This window comes from Acanthisitta chloris, unplaced genomic scaffold (assembly GCF_000695815.1).
Source record: "Acanthisitta chloris isolate BGI_N310 unplaced genomic scaffold, ASM69581v1 scaffold44826, whole genome shotgun sequence".
NCBI classification, from domain to species: Eukaryota; Metazoa; Chordata; class Aves; order Passeriformes; family Acanthisittidae; genus Acanthisitta; species Acanthisitta chloris.
In genome coordinates this window covers 2032-26430 of record NW_008679467.1, presented here as the reverse complement: position 1 = coordinate 26430, position 24399 = coordinate 2032, and the positions used below count along the sequence as shown (strand labels likewise).

Here is a 24399-nt window from a genome sequence, read left to right as displayed (position 1 = left end):
CCTGCTCACACATTTAGGCTGAGCAGCATTTAGCTTAAGGACATACTGGTTACCAGTTTGTAGAAGGGTGGAAGCAGTTGTGCTTTCTGCCCTTTCCTAAGCACAGTAAAAATGTTCTTTCTGTTAGAAAATAACCTGTTTGTTCTTTGTGCTTTGCAGGAAGTCTACGGGATGATGCCCAGGGTGAGTGTTAATTCCTGAGGAGGATACTGTGGCAGCTCTAACAGGTTTGGGATGTACAAGTAGAAGTTGAGCCATGATTCTAACTCATTTCTATGGTGCAACTCTCTAATGACTTTGAATGGACATATAAAGATTCTCTTATCTTTGGTCCCTTTGTTTCCTGAGTGTTTCCTGCCCCACATCACTAACCTAAGCAAGCAGGATAACCCAAAATGATACAGACACTTATGTGTAGGAATGTATTGACTCTGTTAAGGATTGAACATGGAGATCTTCCAAAACTTTTCGGTATGTTCTGATTAGTTTTAGATTCTGCTTCCTATTTAAAGCTGTTTCTTCACCTTCTCAAACAGGATGAAACTGATTCTAAGACAGCCTCTCCCTGGAAGGTAGGTGTCATTGCTCAGCACACACACCTCAGGACAGTAAAACAGAACTATGCCATGTCATCTCTTTTAGACCATGCAGGTTTCATACCAACACTTTAAGGTGGTGCATGGTGCTAGGTGTGGGACAGTCCCTGTGCACTCAGCATGAGTTCTTTTTGTTCTGCTTGCTACACCCAAGGTGTTTTTATCCCTGAAAGTCAAAGCCATTTTTGTCAATATTCCTTCAGTAAGGAATATTCTGTACTTATGTCCTCTGTTAGTCACCTCCAGCTCACTTTCTGCAACAGGCAGAACAAGCCTTTGTCCATTCATTCCTAGCTTGTTGTGGAATCTGTCACCTGCTGATGCACAAAAATACCTGAAACATTTTTGTCAGTGCCCAACATTGTGCTTTTCCCTGGTATTTCATTCACATGTTTTATGGTGAACCTCCACCCTGTTAGACATAAAGCTGCTTGTACATCTTTTAAGCTGTGTGAACGTGGGAAAACCAAATCAGTGTGCAATGCTCTGACAGAAAATGCAGCTGTCTCAAGAGCTGGTGACTGTGAATAGTTTTTTATAACAGTTTGTACACATGCACATGTTGAATTTAAGGTTATCATAGTAACTTGCCAAACTCTAAGTTCTTTTCTGTGTATATGAATCAACTGTGCAAGAAATCATCCTTGTCAGAATAGCAGATTTTGCATGTTGGAGAGAATTGGTCATCACTTTTCTAATTGAACTTCACCAGTTTTCATGATGTTCTAGAAACATTTGGATTAACTGCTAAGCTGATTGTGCCAAAATTTCAGCGAAGAGTTTAACCATTTGGTGGTTTGGGGCTTTTTTCTGTCCCTATGGCCAAGAGTTTTAGAGCTTTTAATTAACTTACTGAACATTCCCTTTAAATTTTCTTTTCCTTTGTCCTTAAAACTATTGTCCTGTATTGTTGTTTGCTTCAGTTCACACTAACTAGACAGGACTCACTTGTAAATCTGAAACTCTTCTTGCTCTGCTCTGTAACATATTAGGTATTGCAACCAATTAGTTCTAATTGCTTTTGCAATTTACATCCTTCTCTTTCATCTTAAGCAAAAAAAGTTCTAAAGTATTTTTAAACTTTCTAAAGTTTATCTAAAGATAAAATTCAAGAGTTAACAGATTCCATTGAGACCTTTAGAATCTCAGGTGTTTCTTCCTGCATTCTGCAGAGTTGGACTTCACAAAGTCTGTGTTTTTGATGGATTTTTAAGGAGTTTTACCTCTGGTTTTGGCTTTGGTTAGAGTTGACTTTAATGCCATACTTTGTTATTTCTGCCTTCTCTCGCAGTCTGCACGACTGATGGTGCACACAGTGGCAACCTTCAACTCCATCAAGGTAACCACACAACTTTTTCTGAGCTGATTTAACAGCTGAAGAGGTTTTGTACCTTCCTCTTCCATCTTTGTCTCTCATTAAGCTTCATAAACCCTTTTGAATCAACTTACTGAAAGTAGCATTGACATATTTAGTATTTTGCTTCTCAGGTTACATCATTATCATTTACATAAAATAATTTGGTTTTACATCTCAGGAGAAACCCTGAAAACTGTTTTATTTAACTAGGCTGCTTGAGTTTGTGCATTCTGGGATTGAGCAGAATATAGGAACCTTCACCTGTAGTGAAAGGCCAATCTTGACTTTTCATTTCTCACTGATTGCCTGATGAGGTTTACACAGTGTGAAAGAAACAAGCAGAGCTGTTTGAGGAAATCTTCCAGCATTGCTCTTGGGGTTCTCAGCAGACCCTGAAATAAGCCCTGTAAGAGTAGAGATGAAGTCAGGCATTGTTGGCATGTTTGAGGTGTCAGCACAAGGGAGATGCTGCACCTAAGCACCATGAACAAATGTTCTGGTTACTGAAGTTTTCTGTTGGATTCATAAAGCTTCAGTGAGTCGAGCAGAAGCGTTTGTGGTGCAGTAAGCTGTGATCTGAGTGTCAGGGGGGTGTGTGTTTGCAGGAGCTGAACGAGCGCTGGAGATCGCTGCAGCAGCTGGCAGAGGAGCGGAGTCAGCTGCTGGGCAGTGCCCACGAGGTGCAGAGGTTCCACAGGTGAGCTCCTTGCTCTTGGCTCAGTAAAATGCTCTGTCTCTTAAGAGTTCTAAAACACAGTGGGACCTGTTCCAACCCTTAGCTTGTTCAGGGGAATTTGGACCTAGGAAAGTTTTCCTAGGAGACTTGTTAACATGGAAGCATGGAATTTCTGCAGGCTTGGGAGGTCTGGAATACTTTGTGTGTTGTTTGGGGAAATATTTAATCCAACCATCACCTATGTGAGCTGCTTTGGAAGTCGGCAGCCTGCAGGGATTGAGAGGTCTGAACTCTGTTCGAATTCTCTTTTTGCCTTCCCTTCCCTCAAACTAGAGATGCTGATGAGACCAAAGAGTGGATAGAGGAGAAGAATCAAGCATTAAACACAGACAACTACGGGCATGACCTGGCCAGTGTGCAGGCTCTGCAGCGCAAGCACGAAGGCTTTGAGAGAGACTTGGCAGCTCTGGGAGACAAGGTGAGATTGGGAGCAGGACAAAACCAAAAGCTTCTTTTCATCTAGCAGAAATGATTGAACTATAGAAAAGTTTTTCTCTGTCTTCATTGTGTTTATTTCCCTTTCTCTAATTCCAGGTGAATTCTCTCGGTGAAACTGCTCAACGACTGATCCAGTCACACCCAGAATCTGCTGAAGATCTCCAAGAGAAATGTACTGAGCTGAATCAGGCTTGGAATAGCCTGGGCAAACGTGCTGACCAGCGCAAGGAGAAGCTTGGGGATTCTCATGACCTGCAGCGTTTCCTCAGTGACTTCAGGTGAAGATGCTGTTCCCTTCCTCACTTTGTCTGTTTTATCAGTAGTGAAGCATATGTGGTTTATTGTTCCACGGGAATATTTCTGGGGAGGGTTCAAAAAAGGACTGTTGTCCCCATTCTGCTTTATTTCAATGGAGAGAGGTAAAAATTCCCTATTAATGTGTGTTCACAGGGATCTTATGTCTTGGATCAATGGAATCCGGGGCCTGGTCTCATCAGATGAACTGGCAAAGGATGTGACTGGAGCTGAAGCTTTATTGGAGAGGCACCAGGTGTGTGCAGGATGAGTGTATCATGAACATCAGCTTTTCTTTATCTGACACTTTCCCATTAGAGTGCCAAAAATAGATCAGCTTCCAGCTCTGGTTACTGAACACATCTCTGCCCCTTGCAGGAACACCGCACGGAAATAGATGCCAGGGCTGGCACTTTCCAGGCATTTGAACAGTTTGGGCAACAACTTCTGGCTCATGGACACTACGCCAGCCCAGAGATCAAGGAGAAGTTGGGTGTCCTGGACCAGGAACGGACAGACCTGGAGAAGGCCTGGGTGCAGCGCAGGATGATGCTGGACCAGTGCCTGGAGCTACAGGTACTGCTGCAGTTGGGAAAAGAGAGAGAATTCCTCTTTCATAAGAGAGCTCATTCACTCACAGTGATGGCAGTGCTCTTGGACTGTCTTGCTTATGCTTTGGAGTTGTTTTTTTTGTCTCCCCACAGCTGTTTCATAGGGACTGTGAACAGGCTGAAAACTGGATGGCTGCCAGGGAGGCTTTCCTCAACACAGAAGATAAAGGAGACTCCTTGGACAGTGTGGAGGCTCTCATCAAGAAACATGAAGATTTTGACAAAGCCATCAATGTCCAGGTGAGGAGTGTGGCTGAAGTAAGACAGTTTAGTTTTTCTGACGTGGGTTATTAGCAAAGGAGGTTCCTGCCACGTGTGGCTTGTAAAGCCACAATATTCAGCCCTGTAGGATCTGCTGCAGTTTAGCAGTAGCTTAAGCAGCAGGTCTGGAGGTATTTCACTGCCTACAGACAGAGCAGGAATAGTGGCAAGTGTTTGTCTAACTCTTTTACTGATTTGAAATTATTTTTCTCCTTTTTTTTTTCATGACAGAAAAGGGTATTTTTCCAGTTTCTTGTTAGAGGAAGCTACCTAGATTTTTTAGGAGTTCACACTGCTGAGCTTCAGGTCCAAAAGATACTTTTTCCCTAGCTGCCACAATGAAAGGTGTTCTGCAGTTGAGCTCTGCAGTGCTGTAGAAGATATTTCCTTCGCAGAGTCCCATTTACACTGCTGTATAGTCAAAGAATTAAAAAAGGCTTATTCCATTCCAATCCTTCTCATCACTTGACTTGAAGGAACCACAGCTCTAATTCGTGGTTTGTGTTTCCAACAGGAGGAGAAAATTGCTGTCCTGCAGTCATTTGCTGACCAGCTGATCCTTGCAGATCACTATGCCAAGGGAGTCATTGCCAGCAGGCGCAAGGAGGTCCTGGACAGGTCAGTGCTGCCCTGGGGGGGTGCAGGCACCGACTGACACAAAATGCTCTTTGCTGCCGTTTGGTGGCTGTGGAGGTGATGCTGTGTCCTGGTGCTTCACTCACTGTCTGCACTGGGTGGCTGCAGGTGGCTTCGCCTGAAGGAGCAGATGATTAAGAAGAGGTCGAAGCTGGGAGAGTCTCAGACACTGCAGCAGTTCAGCCGTGACGTGGATGAAATAGAAGCTTGGATCAGTGAAAAGCTGCAGACTGCAAGTGATGAGTCATATAAGGACCCCACAAACATCCAGGTGAGTGTGGTTCTTTTAACTTGGCACAGCACCCCCAGGCTGGAAGAGCCATGCTCAGGAATTCTGGTTCAGGGATGGCAAAATCAGACATCGTGTTGGACACGGTCTCCTTTTAACAAGGAGAAAATGGAAGTTACATTATGCATGAAAGGAAACCCAAAAATAGAACTCACTCAGTAATTATTCATGCATGTAATTAATTATTCATGCATATAATTAATAAGATATGTGGTATCTGCAGCAAGTTTCTGGAAGAAACCCAAGTAGCTGTTCTGTCTCAGCACCTAGACAACAAAATCAGGCAATGGAGTTCTTGGGTCTCCTCTCTCTTTGGTTATAAGATGTGAAATCTCATTTATTTTTGGATAGTATGGAATAAAGTTACCTCTGATGTTTTAATTCTGGTTTATGAAGTAGTATGAATGCACTGAACTAGTTCTCTCAATCTGTTTTGTAGCTTTCCAAACTGCTGGTAAGTAGTTTGGACTAGCCCTGGTATGTGAATTTACTTTCTTTGTGTAGCTTCTGTGTGAGCCCAAGCTCTGGTTGCAGTCGCTGCTCCATCCATCAGTTCATGCAATCTTTGTTTTCTCTTAGCCCTTGACCTCCATCCAGGTGCAGCTGCTGAGCCTCATGTTCTGGGTGTGGCTTTTTTGTTCATGCCTATTCAGCATCATGTATTTATCTCTTTGTTTTGCAGGTGTTCTGCATGATCTGTTTAATTTGGGGTGTATCAGTGATGTCATTGGGGCGTTTTTAGGAGTTATCTCATAGGGAAATGGGATTCTAGCCTCCTTTTTCAGAGGCTTGGTTGTCTGGCCTGCCATCCTCCTGTCTGATCATCACTGGTGGTGATTTAACACATGACATAATGCCAGTGCTGTTGGCTTGTGCCTGCAGAATCAAGGTGGAGGGTTCAGTAGATGGTAGATCTGGATGGCTTAGTTCTTGCAGCAGTGGCTTTGAAGGGAATCATACAGAAAGAACACCCTAGAAAAAGATATGCACAGGCTGGAAAGCTGACAGCACTTGTAAGAATCCAAGAAGTGGAGCCAAACGAGGATATATGGAGGGAGAAGCCAGAACAAAGAAGGGAAGCTGATGAGTGAGAAAAGAAAGAATCATTTGTCACTTCAGGCTGTGGTACATTAAATTACTGGGGGTTTTTGTAGTTGAAAAAAAAATAGGATTTTCTGTTAAAGCAGAGAAGCTTGTCTGGGATTTGTTGTCATGGTAATGACATGGAGATGTGCAATTGGCAGCTTTGAAATCGAATTTTCCATGTTGGTAGATCTAGCTGTGAGGGATGATTTACAATCTCAGCATTTGGGACTCACAGTTCTCCAAGCAGCTCATGCAGAATTTCTCATGCCAGCACTGTAGTGTTTTCCCTCTTTTATTTTTAATTTAACACTTCCTTTCATTCCATTCTCCAGGGCACTCTCTCCCCATGTCCAATGTTAACTAGCTTTTCCAGTTAACACTTGCAAATTCTGTCTTGTCACTCGTGTGCTGTTGTCATCTTCCTGGTGGGTGGATGGATTGTGGATACGTGAGAGCTGCACACTCCCTCCCACACCAAGGCTCCTGTTGTTCTCATGGTGCTCTCCACTTGGCAGAGAAAAATCTGTAACAAATAGTTCAGTTATGTTTTTACAGAGGTTTTGGGCTGTTAATGCATTAATGACCTATAGAATTGTGGTCGTGTATGACTGAGTCACATCAAAGCTGTGCAGAAAACAGACCAGAGCAGAGATTTCTGTTACCTGTAGATTAGGAAGGTAAAGAGACATTTGTGAAACTACATAGGAGTAGAGGAGATGATGAAAGTGCTCAGGGAAGGTGTAAGTGCTGCTTTTCCATGGAGTTCATTGGAAATGAGGAAGTTTTCCTGCAGTGACAGCTCAGTTCAATGCAGGGAATGTTGCACAGGCACCTGTGAAGTGCAGAAGGTGTTGCCTGAGTTTTGTGTTCAGCTCAGCCACAGTTTTGCCAAGGCAAAGCCTGATGGTTATTCAGAGTAACGAGAGTTATCACTGGAGTGAGCAGTGAGGATTCTACTGAGACACACCTTGTTTAGCTCAGCCTATACACAAACCTCTCCATGTGTGCTGTGCTGCCCTCTCAGCCCATGAGAACAGCTGAGGAGCCCTTTGTCCAGTCTCTAACAGTTTTGGGTCTGTCCTGTGCAGAGCAAACACCAGAAGCACCAGGCCTTTGAGGCTGAGCTCCACGCCAACGCCGATCGGATCCGCGGCGTCATCGACATGGGCAACTCGCTGATCGACAGAGGAGCTTGTGCTGGCAGTGAGGATGCTGTGAAGGTGAGAGAAGCAAGGCTGAAAGGGCATCCTTGGTTTTTGCTTTGACAAGGAGTTGGATAACTGAGGGAGGAGAGTGTCCCTCTCAAACAAGTCTTGTTTGACAGAAGCTTTCCTGTTTGAGCTGTGCAGTAGAAATCAGGTGAACGTTCTGCTTTGCTCTCAAGGATGAGAAGTTTTCTAATCATGTAATCAGGATGTGAAAGTGGAACTGGATTATAGCTGGGAAATAGTGACTGTAGTTTGCATCTCTGGAAGCAACAGCCAAACTTGCACCACATCTGATTTTACATTTATCAGAACTTGTGTTTCAGTTTGTGGCATTTACTTATCCTTCCCATTTTCTGACAGGCACGTCTGGCTGCCCTGGCTGACCAGTGGCAATTCCTGGTGCAGAAATCAGCAGAGAAGAGTCAGAAGCTGAAAGAAGCTAATAAGCAACAGAACTTCAATACTGGAATCAAGGACTTTGACTTTTGGCTTTCAGAGGTAACTCGGATGGGAATTAATGACCTGCAGGACTAGTTTTTCTAATATTTTTTTTTCCCTTTGCTGATGTGGATTCTGTAGAGCACTGTCTACCTTTGAGCAAGTCTGGGTTTATTTGGGAAACAATCTTTATTGTGACTAAAAATCTTCTGGATGTGTTACTAGTTATAAATAATAAGGTGAGAAGAAGGAAATGTGCATGGAACCCTTTCGCTGTTAAACAGGTGACAAGGCAAAGATTTATCCACACTGTAGAAAACTGAGAAGTAATTTGTGTGGTTTTAAAGCATTAGGACTCCAAGGAGTTTGTGAAAACACCTGTTCTCCATCTCTTCTTTCCTTCCCTACCCCCAGGTGGAGGCTTTGTTGGCATCTGAAGACTATGGGAAGGATTTGGCATCCGTTAACAACCTTCTGAAGAAGCACCAGTTGCTGGAGGCTGATATATCTGCTCACGAGGTATTGCTTTCTCTTTTTGTTTTGCAAGACAAATCATAGTCATCAGTAATTTCTAACAGCTGCACTTTGGTACCTGCTGCAGTCACAGACTTGATGAGATGTAGCTTTTTAACAAAAACTGTGACTGTGCAACAGAGTCTGATTTTTATCCTGACATAACAAGCCCAGAAATGAGATCCAGACACTCACACTGTGTCTCCCCCACGTGCCCAGGACCGGCTGAAGGACCTGAACAGTCAAGCTGACAGCCTGATGACCAGCAGTGCCTTTGACACCTCCCAAGTGAAGGACAAGCGCGAGACCATCAACGGTCGCTTCCAGAGGATCAAGAGCATGGCGGCCGCGCGCCGCGCCAAGCTCAACGAGTCCCACCGCCTGCACCAGTTCTTCCGAGACATGGATGATGAGGAGTCCTGGATCAAGTGTGTATTTTGCAAGTTCTAGCCTCATGGTTTTGCTGCCAGCTTGCTGACAACACTCCTAGTGTAGCTTTGTAGCTTGTCTTTTCTGTAAATATTTGTCTCTGCAAGAAATCGCCTTCCCGCCCATTCCAGGGAAACTCCAGTTTGGGTGTGGCTTCTTACCTACAGTTTTGTTTGGTCAAACCCCAAGAAGCAAAGCTCTGCACTGGACAGAGTAACTCTGTTTGGAGCCAGACCAGATAACTGAAATCTGGCTCTAGTCTTTTTGGGGAAGCTCCTACCAAAAATCCAAACCTTTTTCAGTTTTAAGTACTTTATTGGTTCAGTAATGAATCAAATTCTCCTTCCATATTGGTGTTAGTACCTCAGGAAGAGGAAGGAAGTGAACCTGATGGAAATCACTGCAGGCAGAGCACTTGTGTTGTGCTTGTAAATAAAATTGCACAACTGCAGATAAACTTCACAGAAGGCACTTGTACTGCAAGAAAGAAAACAGTACAGAGAAATTCTGTCCTTCAAGGAGAAATGATGAAGTCCTCTGTCACCTTCTCCCTTCCTCCCACACAGCACCTTGAGTGTGCTGCCAGGAGCCAACTCTTTCCTACCAACTCGTGTACATGATGTTTTGCATCCAAGGCTTCTGTGCTGTGCAGGGCAGTTCCTTATCTGTAGTCTTTTTATATTCTTTTGTCAGGTTTGACCTAGAGAAGTCATTTTCCAATTTTATCTTTCTCTCTTCCTTCTTGAATTTAGAGAGAAGAAACTGTTGGTGAGCTCAGAGGACTATGGCAGAGACCTGACTGGTGTGCAGAACCTGAGGAAGAAACACAAGCGCTTGGAGGCAGAATTAGCTGCCCATGAACCTGCTATCCAGGTAAATGCCTCTTCCCATGGCAGATTTCTCTGTAAGCAATGCCTTTCCTGCTTGTGGCAGAGATAAAAACCAAAAACAGCTTTGCTGAAGCTCAGATAACGTGTGTGAGGAGAGTAGCTGATGTTCCATCAACTGCATTTCTCTGCTTTGCAGGGTGTTCTGGACACAGGTAAGAAGCTCTCAGATGACAACACAATTGGAAAGGAGGAGATACAGCAGAGACTGGCTCAGTTTGTGGATCACTGGAAGGAGCTGAAGCAGTTGGCAGCTGCTAGGTATGGGAGACATGTAAGATGCAGTATTCATTAGGAGTCACACAGACCCTGTGACTGACCTCACCTTCCCACGCAGGGGTCAGCGCCTGGAGGAGTCTCTGGAGTACCAGCAGTTTGTAGCAAACGTTGAGGAAGAAGAAGCCTGGATCAATGAGAAGATGACACTGGTAGCCAGTGAGGACTATGGGGACACACTTGCTGCTATCCAGGTCTGGAGGAAGTTGTCAGCACTTTGCTGCTGTTGCATTTTTGTTGGTTAGAGCATAACGAACCTTTTCTTTAACTGCCCAATTTGGAGGTTATTGTCAGTTCCTTCGAAGGCTTACATGGTAAAAAAACAGGAATTGACTTTAGAACAGCATCCCAAGTAGGTTATTTTCTGTAGAAGTGACTTGCAGTTGGTGTAGCATCTCTTGTCCAGTTATGGACAGTCCTGGTTGCATCAAATGGCTTGGCTAGGCTGGAAGTCAGTATCAGTCTCCTGACTCATCAGAAAACCAACAAGTTGTGCTAATGAGATAAGATCAATCGTTTTTGTCCAAAAACGTTTATGCTGCCTGATTTCTAGCAGTGAATTCCTGCTCACTAACTGGTGAGCAGTGATTTTAGAGGAGCCTGTGTCTCGTCCTTGCAGGGCTTGCTGAAGAAGCACGAGGCGTTTGAGACTGACTTCACTGTCCACAAAGACAGGGTGAACGATGTCTGCGCTAACGGAGACGATCTCATTAAAAAGGTGAGCAGGAACTGGTAAAGAAACTTTCAAAGGCTCCCCAGGACATCCTCATGTCACAGCAGAATCACTCTTCTCTGTCGTCTCTTTTCAAAGAGTTCTTACTCATGGTTTTTTTTGGCTGAATAAGCTGTTGGTGTTTTGCTTTCAACAAAGACAGGGTGAACGATGTCTGCGCTAACGGAGACGATCTCATTAAAAAGGTGAGCAGGAACTGGTAAAGAAACTTTCAAAGGCTCCCCAGGACATCCTCATGTCACAGCAGAATCACTCTTCTCTGTCGTCTCTTTTCAAAGAGTTCTTACTCATGGTTTTTTTTGGCTGAATAAGCTGTTGGTGTTTTGCTTTCAAAGCTTTTCTCTGATCTTCCTGGTTTGAAATCTTTGCTCTGTCACTGATGACCTGGATGCCTCAGATGACCTTAAATCATACAGGATGCCTTTTTTTCCCCCCTCCCCTATCACACAGAACAATCACCACGAGGCAAACATCACTGCCAAGATGAAGGGGCTCAGAGGGAAGGTGTCAGATCTGGAGAAAGCAGCAGCTCAGAGGAAAGCCAAGTTGGATGAGAACTCAGCCTTCCTGCAGTTCAACTGGAAAGCAGATGTGGTGGAGTCGTGGATAGGTATGTTCTGTGCTGGAGAACACTGCTTGGTCACAAACAAACCACAATGTTCCTTCATTTCCAACGATCCCCACAGCCCTCGTGTGCTGCTGTAACAAGCAAACCTACACCTGTCCCTGATCCATGCTTTTGTGCTCACCTGATGTGGAATAGAGGGAATGTTTGAGATGGAGAAATGACATCTCAATGACATCAATGGCATTACTGAGTCTGTTCAATTTTCCAGGTGAGAAGGAAAACAGCCTGAAGACAGATGATTACGGACGTGACCTCTCCTCAGTGCAAACCCTGCTCACCAAACAGGTGAGTGCTGAGGCTCCTGCCACCCCGTGAGGGATGGAGAGAACAGGTGAACTCTTCAAGAATCCACTACTTAGGGTTGATATCTCTGCAGGATATTGGGAAGGTTAAATAAAAGTACAATCTAAAATACTCTTTGTTCTTTCAATGCATCAGGAAACCTTCGATGCAGGACTTCAGGCATTCCAGCAGGAGGGAATTGCAAACATCACTGCTCTCAAGGACCAGCTGGTTGCAGCCAAACACATCCAGTCCAAGGCCATTGAGGCTCGCCATGCTTCCTTGATGAAACGCTGGAATCAGCTGCTTGCCAATTCTGCCACCAGGAAAAAGAAACTCTTGGAGGCTCAGGAGCATTTCAGGAAGGTGAGTGGCCAAACGTGGGGCGACAAAAATCTCATTGTGCACTTTGAAACAAAAAGACAACACTTGCAACATCTGTAGCTTCTTCGTGCCTTTGTAACCGATGATTCTAGAGGTGCTGGAACACCGGAAGTTTTGAGGTGCTTGCAAGAAATAAGTAAGAAAGGCAAAACTATCCCTGATGCATGCTCATTCCAGATCAGCTCATACAGAATATTTGCAGCGCTGAACAACTGGATGATTTTTCTCTTTCCAAGGTGGAGGATCTGTTCCTGACGTTTGCAAAGAAGGCATCTGCCTTCAACAGTTGGTTTGAGAACGCTGAGGAGGACCTGACGGATCCTGTGCGCTGCAACTCGCTGGAGGAGATCAAAGCCCTGAGGGAAGCCCACGATGCTTTCCGCTCCTCACTCAGCTCTGCTCAGGCTGACTTCAACCAGCTGGCAGAGCTCGATCGCCAGATCAAGAGCTTCCGTGTGGCCTCCAACCCATACACCTGGTTCACCATGGAGGCTCTGGAAGAAACCTGGAGGAATCTGCAGAAAATTATCAAGGCAAGTCAGAGACTTCATAGTTAATAACTCTTCATAGGTAATCAGCACAAGAGCTTCACTCCACTACAGATGAAAATATCTCAAAATTCACGAGCAAAGAAAAATCACCATTAGCTGTAAACTTGTGCTGTTATCAGTTGTGTTTGTGGTTTTCCATTTGTGGCCTTTCCAAAGGCAAAGCACGTGTGTCTCCCTCCCTGTTTAACATCTCTGCTGTGCAGTGAAGCAACTGCTGGTTCAATTCCAGCTCTCAGGACTTGAGTAGGAATGTTCTGAGTTGGCACCTGAGGTGGATGTCTCTAGAGATCCAGGACACCAAGCACCCAGTCTTGTTTTGAGCTTCTGTGCTGGTGTACAGCTCTCAGGTTTTGCTTTCCACTCCAGGCTGAGAGCAATCCCATGATTTCTGTTTGAATCTACTTCTGTTCATCTCTTAGGAACGTGAACTGGAGCTGCAGAAGGAGCAGCGAAGGCAGGAAGAAAACGACAAACTGCGCCAGGAGTTTGCTCAGCATGCCAATGCCTTCCACCAGTGGATTCAGGAGACCAGGTATAGCTTGTCTTTCCAGGCACTGCCTTTAGGGAATGCCTCAGCTAGTATTTGTATCCATCCTACATCTCTTTGGAGTTGTAAATGACTCCTGTAGCAAAACAGCTCATCAGGACTTGTTCGTTTCCTGCAGTTGGGATTTGAGGGAGGCCCCATTAGGCACAGGGGAGAGGAAAGCCCTGAAACACCAGACTTGACAAATATTCTTGTTTCTGAATTAACTTTCCTGTAGTAATTCCAGTTATCCAGGACTTCACTCTTCCCCAGTTACTCCTGAAGTAGCCTGCAGCACAGCTGGGGAGGTGGAGAGCAAACAACTCCAAGCAGACTGAGGAGTGCCAGTGGTGGTTCTGCTCATGCCCCTTTTGAACAGTCTCTCACAATGTCACTAGAGTTCCAGTAGAGAAAGAAGTTAAAACTTTGTCATCACTTACCCCTGGGGCTATGTAACGAGATCTCTGCTAGGAGAGGGGGGAGAGATGTAACCACTGTGTGAGGTTGAGCCTTGCAGGTGCCTGTGCTCAGTCAGTGCTGGCAGCAGCTCTGACAGTCTCTGTCTGGGGGTCACAGGAGGTGAGTTCTGTTTGGTGTAACTCTGATTCTCTGTCTCTGTGTTTACAAATAGTTCTGTTTGTGTCTTCATGAAACAATGAAATACAAATATGATTTTTAACTTTCTGATGTTTGCCCCCCTCCCCTGAATCTCTGTCCCTCTCTTACTCTCTTGTCTCTGTCCTGCTGCCTGATGTCTGGATCTTCACATTCCACAGGACTTACCTGCTAGATGGGTTAGTATTGAATTTTATATCTTTATATTTTGGTGATGTGTTCTGCTGTCTGTGTGTTCTCTTCTGTCATTACATTGCTTGTGAGAGCTGTGCTGGAACCCCTTTTATTTGAAAAGAGCAATCTGTGGCGGAGGTGCACAGACACAGGAGAACAAGATTTGGGGTTAGTTAAGTATAAACTAGTACAGACATAACAATTTCCTAGTCAAAGGCAGAGGAAATTTCAATGGACAGCCACTGGCACAGCATGGAAGTCCTGACTCTTGCTCTCCCTGAGGCTTGCACAGCAAAAGGCTCTTAAATTAGTAAGACCTGTGAGAATGGAGCTGTTTCCAAAGACAAACTCTTGCCATTACCAATTTTCCAGCATTCAGAGACTTGCCTAGTGAAATCAAATGTTTAATTCTAACTGTTCTCAGAACCATGAAATCTCAAAGTTTTGACTGTTTTTGGTAAGGAGAAAGGGAAGATTCTTGCTGCAAAGCTTTACTGAAATCAGGTACCTTAAACCCCTGTAGTTAGCAAATATGCAAACCCCATTTTTAATCTGCTGCCGAACACAGAGTATAGCCTTGACAGGAGAAAACAAACCTTCCAGCATGAACCCACAGACTGCTGAGGTTTGCCAGCACTTCTGAGCCCACTCAGAGTCCACGGGAGGAGTTCCCAGTGAGAACATGTTGGTCATTATCAGGAAGTGGAAAGGGAATGAGAAGAACTTTAGATGTTTTCAGAGTGTCTGTCCATTTAAATGGCTCCAGCAGGACGAGGCTGCAGCACAATGGAAGCTTTGTGACAAGCCACAATGTCAAACAGCAGCAAACCGTGTCTGGGCTGGGGCAGAGGCTGTGTCAGGCTGTGCACTGGGCTGGGGGAGCCTGGCACCTTGCTCCTACAGAGAAAGCTTTTCCTAATAAAAGGGTGGAATCTCTGCAGATAACTGTGCTGCTTCTTTGCTCTGTAATGATCATAGCATCTTGTGTCCTGCCAGATACGAATAATTTGCCCCATTTTTGCTGCACAGTTGAATGGAAGGAGCAGATTTTCCTGGAATGGATGCTGAATTCCCTGCTCCTTTGTCCAGTGGTGCTGTGGCTTAGTCCTGGTATCCAAGAATGAGGGAACAGAAAGGAGCTATTTACTACAAGGCACAGAGTCAGAGCCGGGGATCCCCACACCAGGCTCCTTTGTTGAACACGTTGCCAGAGAGCTGCTGCTGGGCCAGGCAGGATATGTCCCTGGTTCTGTGGGGATAGATAAAACCACAGATGTAGTTCCAGGAGGCATTGGCTGTGCTTAGCCTGGCTTGGCAGGAGGGGAGGCAGAGCTTCAGGAGAACACCTTGCTCTGCAGCCGCTTGTGTGTGCCTGGAGCTGCCTGGAAGAGGTTTCTTTGGGGAAGGAAGGGAAGAGGAAGAATTTCGAGTTCAGGAAGAAAATGCCTTTAAGAATATAGATTAGAGAACTGCAAGACTTCAGGTTGTCTCTTCGTGAGACCTTTTTGTGACTTTCATGAAAATAGCAACATTTTTGTGTATGTGCAACTGGCATTTGAGTGGTTTTCTCTCGTGGAGTACTTGCTTGTGTTTGCTGCAAGGCAGTGCTGGCTTGGAGTGTGGCTCCACTGCAGTGGCTGTGTTCTGGTGTGTTCTTTCCTCTGTTCTTTCTTCCTTCCTTTTTGGAATTCACTTGGTTTCTTTCCTTTGACTAGCATAGCGTATCGTCGTGTCATTCGTGTCTATCAGTATGAAGTTGGGGATGATCTATCTGGAAGGTTTTTTCCTCTTATATTTTCTTACCTCACTTTTGGTTTTCAAACGCACTTGTTAATTCCCAGGCTCGCTTTCCTTCCAACTAACTTTCACGGCTTAGAGATGCTTGGAGGTTTGTTTCCCTGTTGATTTTTTTCCATGGTTGTTCTCAGCTTCCTGCTCAGGGCTCTGGGCGTGCGCTTGGTCTCTTTAGACGTGCGTTGAGTCTGGGCCTTAACCCTGTGGTGAGAAACACCCAAATGTTTGGTGTACTTCCATTGCTCCTGAGTGATTCAGCACTTCAAATCCCCTTCTCAAGAAGCTCAAAAAAGCACGTCAGGAGGGTAGATTCCAGTGGGGATGAAAACCTGGTTTGAGATCTAGGTTACCTCAGAGCCAGAGGAGAGGACAGCCCACGTGTGTGTCACTCACTGTGAGCTCTCACCGTACGTGTTGGAAGGACAGAGATTCCCAAACACAGCTGCTTAGAGATTGCTTGGGATCTTGGGAGGGGAAAGCAGCATCCCGAGACTGTCCATAGCTAGTCTGTGTGAGGGAGAACCTGGGAGACCACGGGCACAGTGATGAGCTGCATGTGCTGTGTTGGGGGCTCAGTGCCTAAAGCTCAGGGTGGAAATCACTGAGGAGAGTGGCTGTGCCTCAGCTTCTCTGGGTGCAGTGTGGGAGAGGTGTGGAGGGAAAGGCACCTGGTCCACCAGCCACTGCTGAGCAGCACAAGCTCTGTAGCTCTCTGCAGGAACAATGCCACGTTAAGATGACTTGTAAACCAAACCAGTAGTTCTCACCATCCCCATTTTACCCCCTGTAACACACCTCTGCAGAGCTCCTGTTCCTGACTGGCAGGTACAGCCCATCTCCAGTGACTCACCTGCAGTGGGGTGTGTGTGTGTGTGTGCTGGGCACGGGGCAGGGGGGGACTGCACTAAGTTCTAATTCTATGAGGTCCAGCAAAGTGGGTGCTTTGAGTCTGGCATGAAGTGTGGCTGCTGATCACTTTGCCTTTCAAATGGGGCTAGAAATTAACTACAGACAGAAATGTGCACATCAGTCTCAAACAGGATGGGTCTCAGAACAAACAAAATGCAAAACCAGTGTTTAAATACCTCCAGGAGAACAATCCTGCTGTAAGGATTTTTCATTTCAAGGAAGGACTGTTAATTTCAAGCCCCACGTACCATTTTTTGTGGGGTAAGTGCATCCTCTCACTGTGGCTCTGTGTTTAGGTCGTGCATGGTGGAGGAATCAGGAACGCTGGAGTCGCAGCTGGAAGCTACTAAAGTAAGCAATGTGGACTCGTGGCTATAGCAGCATTCCCAGCTGAGTGTGGGAACACAGGGTGGGCAGGGAAATGCATGAATTAGAGGGTAAAATATTAATTGATGTTAGACATTTTGAGTACTGAAGAGACTTCTAAGATTCTCTGTTTACATCACAGTCAAACAACACTGATTTTCACAAAGTTTTCCTCTTTGCTCCCTTTTCCTGAAGGAGCAGGGTAGGGCAGAGAGGATATACAGTATTTTCAACACTCTTACCTCCTAATAAGAGGGGTTTTTGACTCCAGAACTGACTTCCAAGTCCTGTTGGTTTCTAGTAGGGAGCATGAAGGGGAACGTGGTTTTGAATCTTACTTTCCAAACCCCAATATATGTACATGAATCTAACCCGTGTTATTTTTAAGGTAGTTTTTTGGGTGCTTCACGATTTTCCTCCTCTCCCTCCTCACAGCGCAAGCACCAAGAGATCCGAGCTATGAGGAGCCAGCTGAAGAAGATTGAGGACCTTGGAGCAGCCATGGAAGAGGCACTTATCTTGGACAACAAATACACAGAGCACAGCACTGTGGGGCTGGCACAGCAGTGGGACCAGCTGGATCAGCTGGGAATGAGGATGCAGCACAACCTGGAACAGCAGATCCAAGCCAGGTACTGCCCAGCCCACGTGTGGGTTGGGGTGAGGGAAGAGACAGGAGCCACAGCTGCCTGTGCCTGCAGCCAGACCTTGTGTGGTCTCCTCTGCTCGGACTAAGGAATGTAATGAGCTTGTACATCCCCAGCACCTCCTGGTTCCCTGGAGAGGGATGAAGTTAGCAGTTTTGGAATAGTTCCTGTTGGCCATGAGCAATGGCAAGAGCTTAGCAGAATGGATTTATTCCATGGAACTGTGGGAAGTGTGTGCAAGTGTCACCACATGGAATGACTGTTTGCTCCTTTGTCCTCCCTGTGAGGTGCAGCCCCTGGGTGAGAATACATGAGCTCAGCAGAGTTCACAGCTTAGGAACTGTTCACCAGCTTCCCTGCTTTTTTTTTCAGGAACACCACTGGAGTCACTGAGGAGGCCCTGAAGGAGTTCAGCATGATGTTCAAGTGAGTTGCAGGGAACACGTGCCAGAGGAATGTTTGGGAGGCATTTCTGGCATGGCGATGGCTCTGGTTTGCAGGATGCTCTGGCTGTTTGTGACTCCTTTACTGTCTCCTGTGCTGAGCTGCTCTGAGCTCTGCCAGAGGGCAACAGCCTCCAGCCCCTGCTGCTGGCAGGGCACAGCCACAGCCACCCTAGAGCCTCTCCTGGGGGCAAAGTGCTGTAACAACTGGGAGTACCAATGCATTCCAGCTGGGAATACAGCCTCTTTTGGGATGCTTCTTAAGCAAAGTAAAAGAATTTGTGCTTACTATGCGCATTAGACAGAACTATTTATTGGCTCAAGCTCATTTGTCCAGAAGATGTGCTCATTATAATCTGTTCTAGTTTGGAGAACTCAACAAGTGACACTTAACATGGGCTCTGGTTTTATGCTTTTAGGCACTTTGACAAGGACAAATCTGGACGACTTAACCACCAGGAGTTTAAGTCTTGCTTGCGCTCTCTCGGCTATGACCTGCCCATGGTTGAGGAAGGAGAACCAGACCCTGAGTTTGAGTCTATTCTTGACACTGTAGACCCCAACAGGTATGTGGGTTGGACCTTTCTGTGTGGGTGTCACTGGGGAGTTGGCTCTGATAGGTCCCTCACAGAGCTGTGCTTGCTTCTGCTTGGGGAGGCTATAGTGGTTTTCACATCTCCTGAAAGTCTTTGTGAAGGTGAGACTGACACTTGTGAAGGAGAAACTCGCTTGAGAAAATCATCTGGTGTTGAATTTCCTGTGTTAAGACTTTCGCTGCTCCCAGAGCAGTTCCACCCCTCTGCAGAGGGCCTGGGGACACCATGCTGCAGGTGCTGATGTGCTGTGTCTGTCTGGCAGGGACGGCCACGTGTCGCTGCAGGAGTACATGGCCTTCATGATCAGCCGGGAAACGGAGAACGTGAAATCCAGTGAGGAGATCGAGAGCGCGTTCCGCGCCCTCAGCTCCGAGGGGAAGCCCTATGTGACCAAGGAGGAGCTGTACCAGGTAGGTACTGGTTGTGGCCCCTGGGGAGGAGCAGACAAGACTTTACGGATTGCTAACAAAGCCCAGGACTAATGGTTTGGTGGCTCCTGTCACTGGAGCTGAGCCAGTTCTGACCCTGCCAGGGCAATCTCTGCAGCAAACGCAGAAATTGCAGTAACAGCTTGACTCAGTTGCTCTCTTGGCTCTATAGAGGAAGAGGAAAAGCTTTAACTGCTAAACAACTGCTCACATAGAGGATAACAAGAGCTACTCAAAGGCTCAGGAAGAGAATGTGCTGTCCTTAGAAGCCAAAGCTTCCCTTTCATCACTTGGGAGACTAGAGGGAGATGTTTTTCCAGACAGCAATTCAAAGGAAAAGCTTTAGCCTAAGCTTAGACAGTATGAACATCTCCTCCCTCGCCCTGCCCTGCCAAGACAGCAAGTTTTTCCTGTCTGAATCCCACCAGCTGGCAGAGAGATAAAGAGGTTGCACTGCTTCCTCATGTTGGTTACCTGTTCTGTCTTCAGTGGGAAGTTTCTGGTCAGGCCTTCCACCCCTTAGCCAAACCATGCCAGCAGCCTGAGCATTTCCATGCTGGGTGGAGCTGTGCCTGCAGAAGCCCCAGAGCCTGTCTCCAGCTCTGTGCTGTCTCTTTCAGAACCTGACCCGGGAACAGGCTGATTACTGCATCTCTCACATGAAGCCCTACATGGACGGCAAGGGCCGAGAATTGCCTTCTGCCTACGACTACATAGAATTCACACGTTCACTCTTTGTGAATTGATCTGGAACACTAGTACCAAAAGTTGCAAAGGACATGCTCACGTTTGCTGACTGTAGCTCTGCATGTGTCTCTCTCTTTCTCTCTTCTCCTCTCTCTCTCTCTCTCTCTCTCTCTCTCTCTCTCGTTGTGCTCTACAATAATCAGTGTTACTTTATGATGTAACCTTAAATTGCTTAGCTTAAAAACTCTTAGGGAAAAGAAACATGTTGCAGTGTGCTTCAATAAAAGTTACTGGTCGAACCACATCACCTCGTGTTTAATGGTTCAGTGCAGATTTAACTGTTCCATGGGTGTAACTCCAGCTGGGGGTTACCTGTGTTTTCCAGGCCAGCACTGGAACAGGTGAGTCAGGACACTAACAAACCTCATGCAGTTTTTGTGCTGCTGCTTTAGTCCATGCTCTCACTCGCCAGCTGCTCCAGGTGATTCACCTCCCTGGGTCCCTGCTCAGTGAACTCAGAGCTCAGCTGCCAGACCTTGACAGTTCCAGCAGCATCCCCTGCTGCCAGGAGCTGTGTTTGCTTGATGTTGAACTCCAGGCAGTACACGGGGCAGTTGCCTGCTGCCTGCCTCAGGGACACCGTGGGCTTCTGTGAGCTCCTGGCCAGGTCCAGCAGGTGCAGCTCTCCTACAGACACAGACACTGATGGCAGTGCAGGTTGTATTGAACAGCTGGTGAGTATCTGCTTGATCTGGAACTTAGAACTGCTTTTTAAGCTGTTTCCCTCCCTGCTGACTGCCACAGAGAGCTGACATCACTGCAGGACAGCATGGATTTACTCTGCTGTCAGACCTGAAACCAGCTCTCCAAACTCTGTGACATCTCCATTCTGTAACTGAGAAATTTTAGGGCAGTTTTCTACGGAAAAAGTTCTTGTTTTAATCCATTAGTTCTGAAAGTAAATGCCAGAAACAAATATGGAATAAGTTTTGGCCTGTTGCCCTGTGAGTGACTGTGGCAGCAGATGTAAAGGTACCATCAAAAGTGAAAAAACTGACTGGCCTTGATAAAGTAGAAATTACTCCATTGTACTAATTACACAGTGCAAACAACAGTCTCTGCTCTCTGCCTGTAGGAGCTGCTTTTCAGTGCAATTGACTTGTACTAATTAGTACCCAGCACACTGAGTTTTGTGCCCAAGAGAAGCACCTGCAGGTACTTACCTTCCCCAGAGGCAGCTGCAAAGACCAGAGGTCGAACTGGAGACCAGCGCACACAGAACAGGTATTTCTTGGACAGCTGCAGAGCCAAGAGGGGCTGTGCCTGCAGCATGGAGTGCAGGTGAACTTGCCCATCAGTCCCACAGCTCAGAAAGAGGTTCCTGGGGGAGGGAGGAAGCAAGAAACAACTTTTATGTTTTTGTTTTATTGCTAAAGATAGAGGAAAAAAAATCAGTCAAGGATTGTGACCTCGGACAATATTCCTGCTCTGGTAAGGTCTGAGTGTGTCTCCTAATGCGGTGAATGCCAAGCTGTGCCCTGAGCTGGAGAGATGCAGCTTTGTTACTGCCCTCAATTAAGCTTAATGAGGGCTTGTGTTGACCACTGAGAGTTGCTGGTGGGTTGTGGGCCAGGGATGCCTGAGAACTGCTGATCTAGAGCTGAGCATTGTTAGAGCTGGTCTTGTCTCATGCAAATTAAATGCAAACCTGGGCTGTCAGCATGTTCCACAGAAACGTGGCTTGGGGCCTCCCTGGATGGTGGGTGAGCTGCTGGCACAGACAGAGCTGCTCATTTAAATTCTGCCAGCCACTAGGAAGATTTTTGATGGGCAGATCACTTCAGCACTGACAAGGGAAGGACTTTTTCAGCTCCACCCCTTGTCTTTAAACTGATCTGTAATACTAACATCCAGGATGATCTAGGGAAGGTGCTAACATTGCTCATGTGCCCACATGCAGTTGGCAACTCCACCAGAGCCAGTGGACATTTTCTCCTCAAGTTTCCAATGCTAGGTGACCCTTGCTAGGAATTTGTACACCCCTCCCCACAAGTGTCTAGAAAACGTGTGTTTAGAGCCAGGCACTACCAGTGTCCAAGGTGCAGCACTTGCCTGTGGAAGGGGGAGCAGCTGACAGAGTACACGGGTCCAGCGTGTGGGGAGAAGGCAAACTCAGCCGGCGCCCGGAGCGGAACGGAGCTGCCTGTGCCATGGACAGCCACAGCCTGGGCTGCAGTGGAGCATCTCAGGGAACAGCCTCCTTCCACACCCACCACGAACACACGGGGGTCAAAGTGTGAGAAAGAGAGGGAGGTCACCCCCACAGCTGCCTCTCCCCAGGCCAACTGGAGAAAGAGAGACAGAGCAGGTGTCAGAGCAGCAGGGAGAGCCCTGACAGGATCCCCGTGGGCTGCTCACTGCTCAGCCTTTAGCCTCTGCAGCATCTTCCTGCAAAGGGATTCATATATATCATCACAAGTAACTTTCCCATCCTGGCAGCTTCTCTTTAGAGCATGGCAAACCTCAGCTGTTACCACTTCTAACAGTGATTCCAGTTGTGGAAGGGAGAGGGGAATTAAGAGTTAGTATGTTCAAAAGGGGCTGTTCCTGCCCCTGCTCATGTGCAGGGTGAGCTCTGACATGTGGCTCCAGGGTTAAAGTGGTTTTGTAGAATCAGCCTTCTCTGAGCTGCTGAACTCACCTTCTTCAGCCGAGTGCTGCCACGGCTCTGCTGAGCCACCATGGCAAACCCTTCGTCCAAGCCCAGCCGACCGTCCCGCTCCTCCCTCCACACCAGGATCTTCCCATCTGTTGACACACTCAGCAGTCTGGAGTGGGTTCTGTGCTTGGGGTCAGGTAACCAGTTAACCTGTTCCAAAAACCATGAGCTCAGGACAAGGGGCACTGTGACAACTATGCAGTCCACAGTGCCTGGACCCGCCGGGATGCCACGGGAGCAGCCACTGAGCCCGTGCCAAACCAGCTCCTGCTGGCAGCTGGCACAGACATGGATGTGAGGAGAGAAATGCACCCAGGTAGGTGTTCAGGGCTGAGCTCTCAGTTGCAGTTGCTGTGGTTTACCTGTCCTTGTGTTTGGCACAGAGTGTTTATAGTACCCAGCTACAACCAGCAGCATTTTCCTGACTTTCAGATGCACAGATTGCCCAGAGGCACAGGGTCCCAGAAGGACAAATCCTTAGGAAGTCAGACTGCAAGACATGCTTGTACATCCCCTCAGAGCCTGCAGCTTTAAGCTCCCAACCAAGGACCAGTCTTGTGTTTTTAAACCACTCCAACTCCTGTTGGCTGTATCTGCACTGAGAGATGGTTACAGCATGGGAATGGGCCTGTTCCTCATTTCTCTGGGACAGTGAGAAGTTATTTTGTTACAGCATGAGTGTTGAGTTCAACAAATGCCTCTACAGTAGCTAATTTGGGGGAAAACAGCCAACCAAAGAGAATATCAGTGCTGAAATGTTGCAGCCTGTCTGCAAGCACAGACCAGTGTACTCCCCCACCTCAGCACTGTGCTGTGGTCTGTTACCTGATAAACTGGGTCAGTGTGAGTGTCATCTGTCATCCCTGTCCTCCAGATCACAGGGTCTTCTGTCCTGCTGGTGTCCCACACCACCAGCTCCCCACTGAAAAGGCCACCTGAAAGGACAAGGATAGAACAGCTAAGATCTGACAGCTCAGAACAAATGGAGCTATGGGGGGAACAGACCATGGGCAGCTCTGTCCAGGGCACAATCAGCTCTGGTGTAAGAGAATGGAGCTCTGCTGGAATAAGTACAGTCTTCTCTTAAGCCCAGGGCTGGATTTCCTTCTGTCATCTCATGAGATGATAAAAAAGACAGATGGCACTGAAGAGGTATCAAGTCCCTGTTCAGAGGCAACAGTGCACTTATCCATGTTGGTGAGTGTTAGTTCCTCTGTTTGAGGAGCTGTAACACTTGTTACTTCTGCAAGAAATGAGGCTGAGCTCAGCCAGACACCAAAGGCTCCAGGCTGCAGGATACAAGGGTGTGCTCCAGGCAAGGTCTGAGGCAAGAGCAACTCACCAGCTATCAGTGAGGGCTGGGAGGGGTGGAAGGCCAGGCACATGACAGAGCTGGGGACATCCACCACCAGGTCTGGGTGCTGTGGCTTCAACCCTCTTCTGTCCAGGTTCCAGGTGCAAACATAGGATTTTCCTGTGCTCCAGTCCCCATCATCCAACCTGAAGGAGAGGAAACTACATCTTGCCCTGTGTGTTGCACAGAGGATCCCAGACCAGCACAGGTCTGGGATGCCCCATGGGGCATGAAGGACAACTGAGGTGAGGGAACCTCTCTGTGGGCTGGTGTACAGAGTCTGTGCCAGGGTACATGTCTGTGCTCATGGAACAAAGTGCCAGCCTATAAGCCTGGAGGATGATTCCCTATTCCAAGACCTACTCACCATTCAGACAATGGGAACAATCAAAAGGGCACATAGGGAAAGTTCATGGAAGGGAATTCTGCTGAGGGAACCCACAGCCACCACATTCTAATCTGCAAACAGCTGTAGGCTGGGAGAGCAGAAGGAGCAACTAACATACAG

General features: G+C 46.9%; 2 protein-coding genes across 2 annotated transcripts in view; one reads left to right on the top strand and one right to left on the bottom strand.

Moving 5' to 3' along the window:
• Positions 1-19947, top strand: part of SPTAN1 (spectrin, alpha, non-erythrocytic 1) — a gene marked incomplete at its 5' end in the record, with an annotated part of 21077 nt that extends 1130 nt beyond the window's left edge. The window contains 33 exons of the mRNA XM_009077287.1: positions 160-183; positions 537-572; positions 1888-1935; positions 2559-2650; positions 2963-3107; positions 3224-3405; positions 3578-3677; positions 3800-3997; positions 4126-4272; positions 4808-4911; positions 5038-5200; positions 5658-5672; positions 7393-7524; positions 7873-8010; positions 8365-8469; positions 8683-8891; positions 9645-9765; positions 9919-10040; positions 10117-10249; positions 10675-10773; positions 11239-11398; positions 11625-11701; positions 11855-12064; positions 12319-12615; positions 13053-13165; positions 13936-13953; positions 15664-15726; positions 16948-17002; positions 17453-17649; positions 18037-18090; positions 18527-18673; positions 18966-19113; positions 19752-19947. Coding sequence (XP_009075535.1) covers positions 160-183; positions 537-572; positions 1888-1935; positions 2559-2650; positions 2963-3107; positions 3224-3405; positions 3578-3677; positions 3800-3997; positions 4126-4272; positions 4808-4911; positions 5038-5200; positions 5658-5672; positions 7393-7524; positions 7873-8010; positions 8365-8469; positions 8683-8891; positions 9645-9765; positions 9919-10040; positions 10117-10249; positions 10675-10773; positions 11239-11398; positions 11625-11701; positions 11855-12064; positions 12319-12615; positions 13053-13165; positions 13936-13953; positions 15664-15726; positions 16948-17002; positions 17453-17649; positions 18037-18090; positions 18527-18673; positions 18966-19113; positions 19752-19877 — 3978 coding nt within the window. The remainder of the gene's footprint in view (positions 1-159; positions 184-536; positions 573-1887; positions 1936-2558; positions 2651-2962; positions 3108-3223; positions 3406-3577; positions 3678-3799; positions 3998-4125; positions 4273-4807; positions 4912-5037; positions 5201-5657; positions 5673-7392; positions 7525-7872; positions 8011-8364; positions 8470-8682; positions 8892-9644; positions 9766-9918; positions 10041-10116; positions 10250-10674; positions 10774-11238; positions 11399-11624; positions 11702-11854; positions 12065-12318; positions 12616-13052; positions 13166-13935; positions 13954-15663; positions 15727-16947; positions 17003-17452; positions 17650-18036; positions 18091-18526; positions 18674-18965; positions 19114-19751) is intronic.
• A 319-nt stretch (positions 19948-20266) lies between these two features.
• WDR34 (WD repeat domain 34) overlaps positions 20267-24399 on the bottom strand; it is a gene marked incomplete at its 5' end in the record, with an annotated part of 5816 nt that continues 1683 nt past the window's right edge. The window contains 6 exons of the mRNA XM_009077286.1: positions 20267-20505; positions 21042-21199; positions 21931-22163; positions 22520-22687; positions 23363-23472; positions 23880-24037. Of these exons, the coding sequence (XP_009075534.1) occupies positions 20267-20505; positions 21042-21199; positions 21931-22163; positions 22520-22687; positions 23363-23472; positions 23880-24037 (1066 nt within the window). The remainder of the gene's footprint in view (positions 20506-21041; positions 21200-21930; positions 22164-22519; positions 22688-23362; positions 23473-23879; positions 24038-24399) is intronic.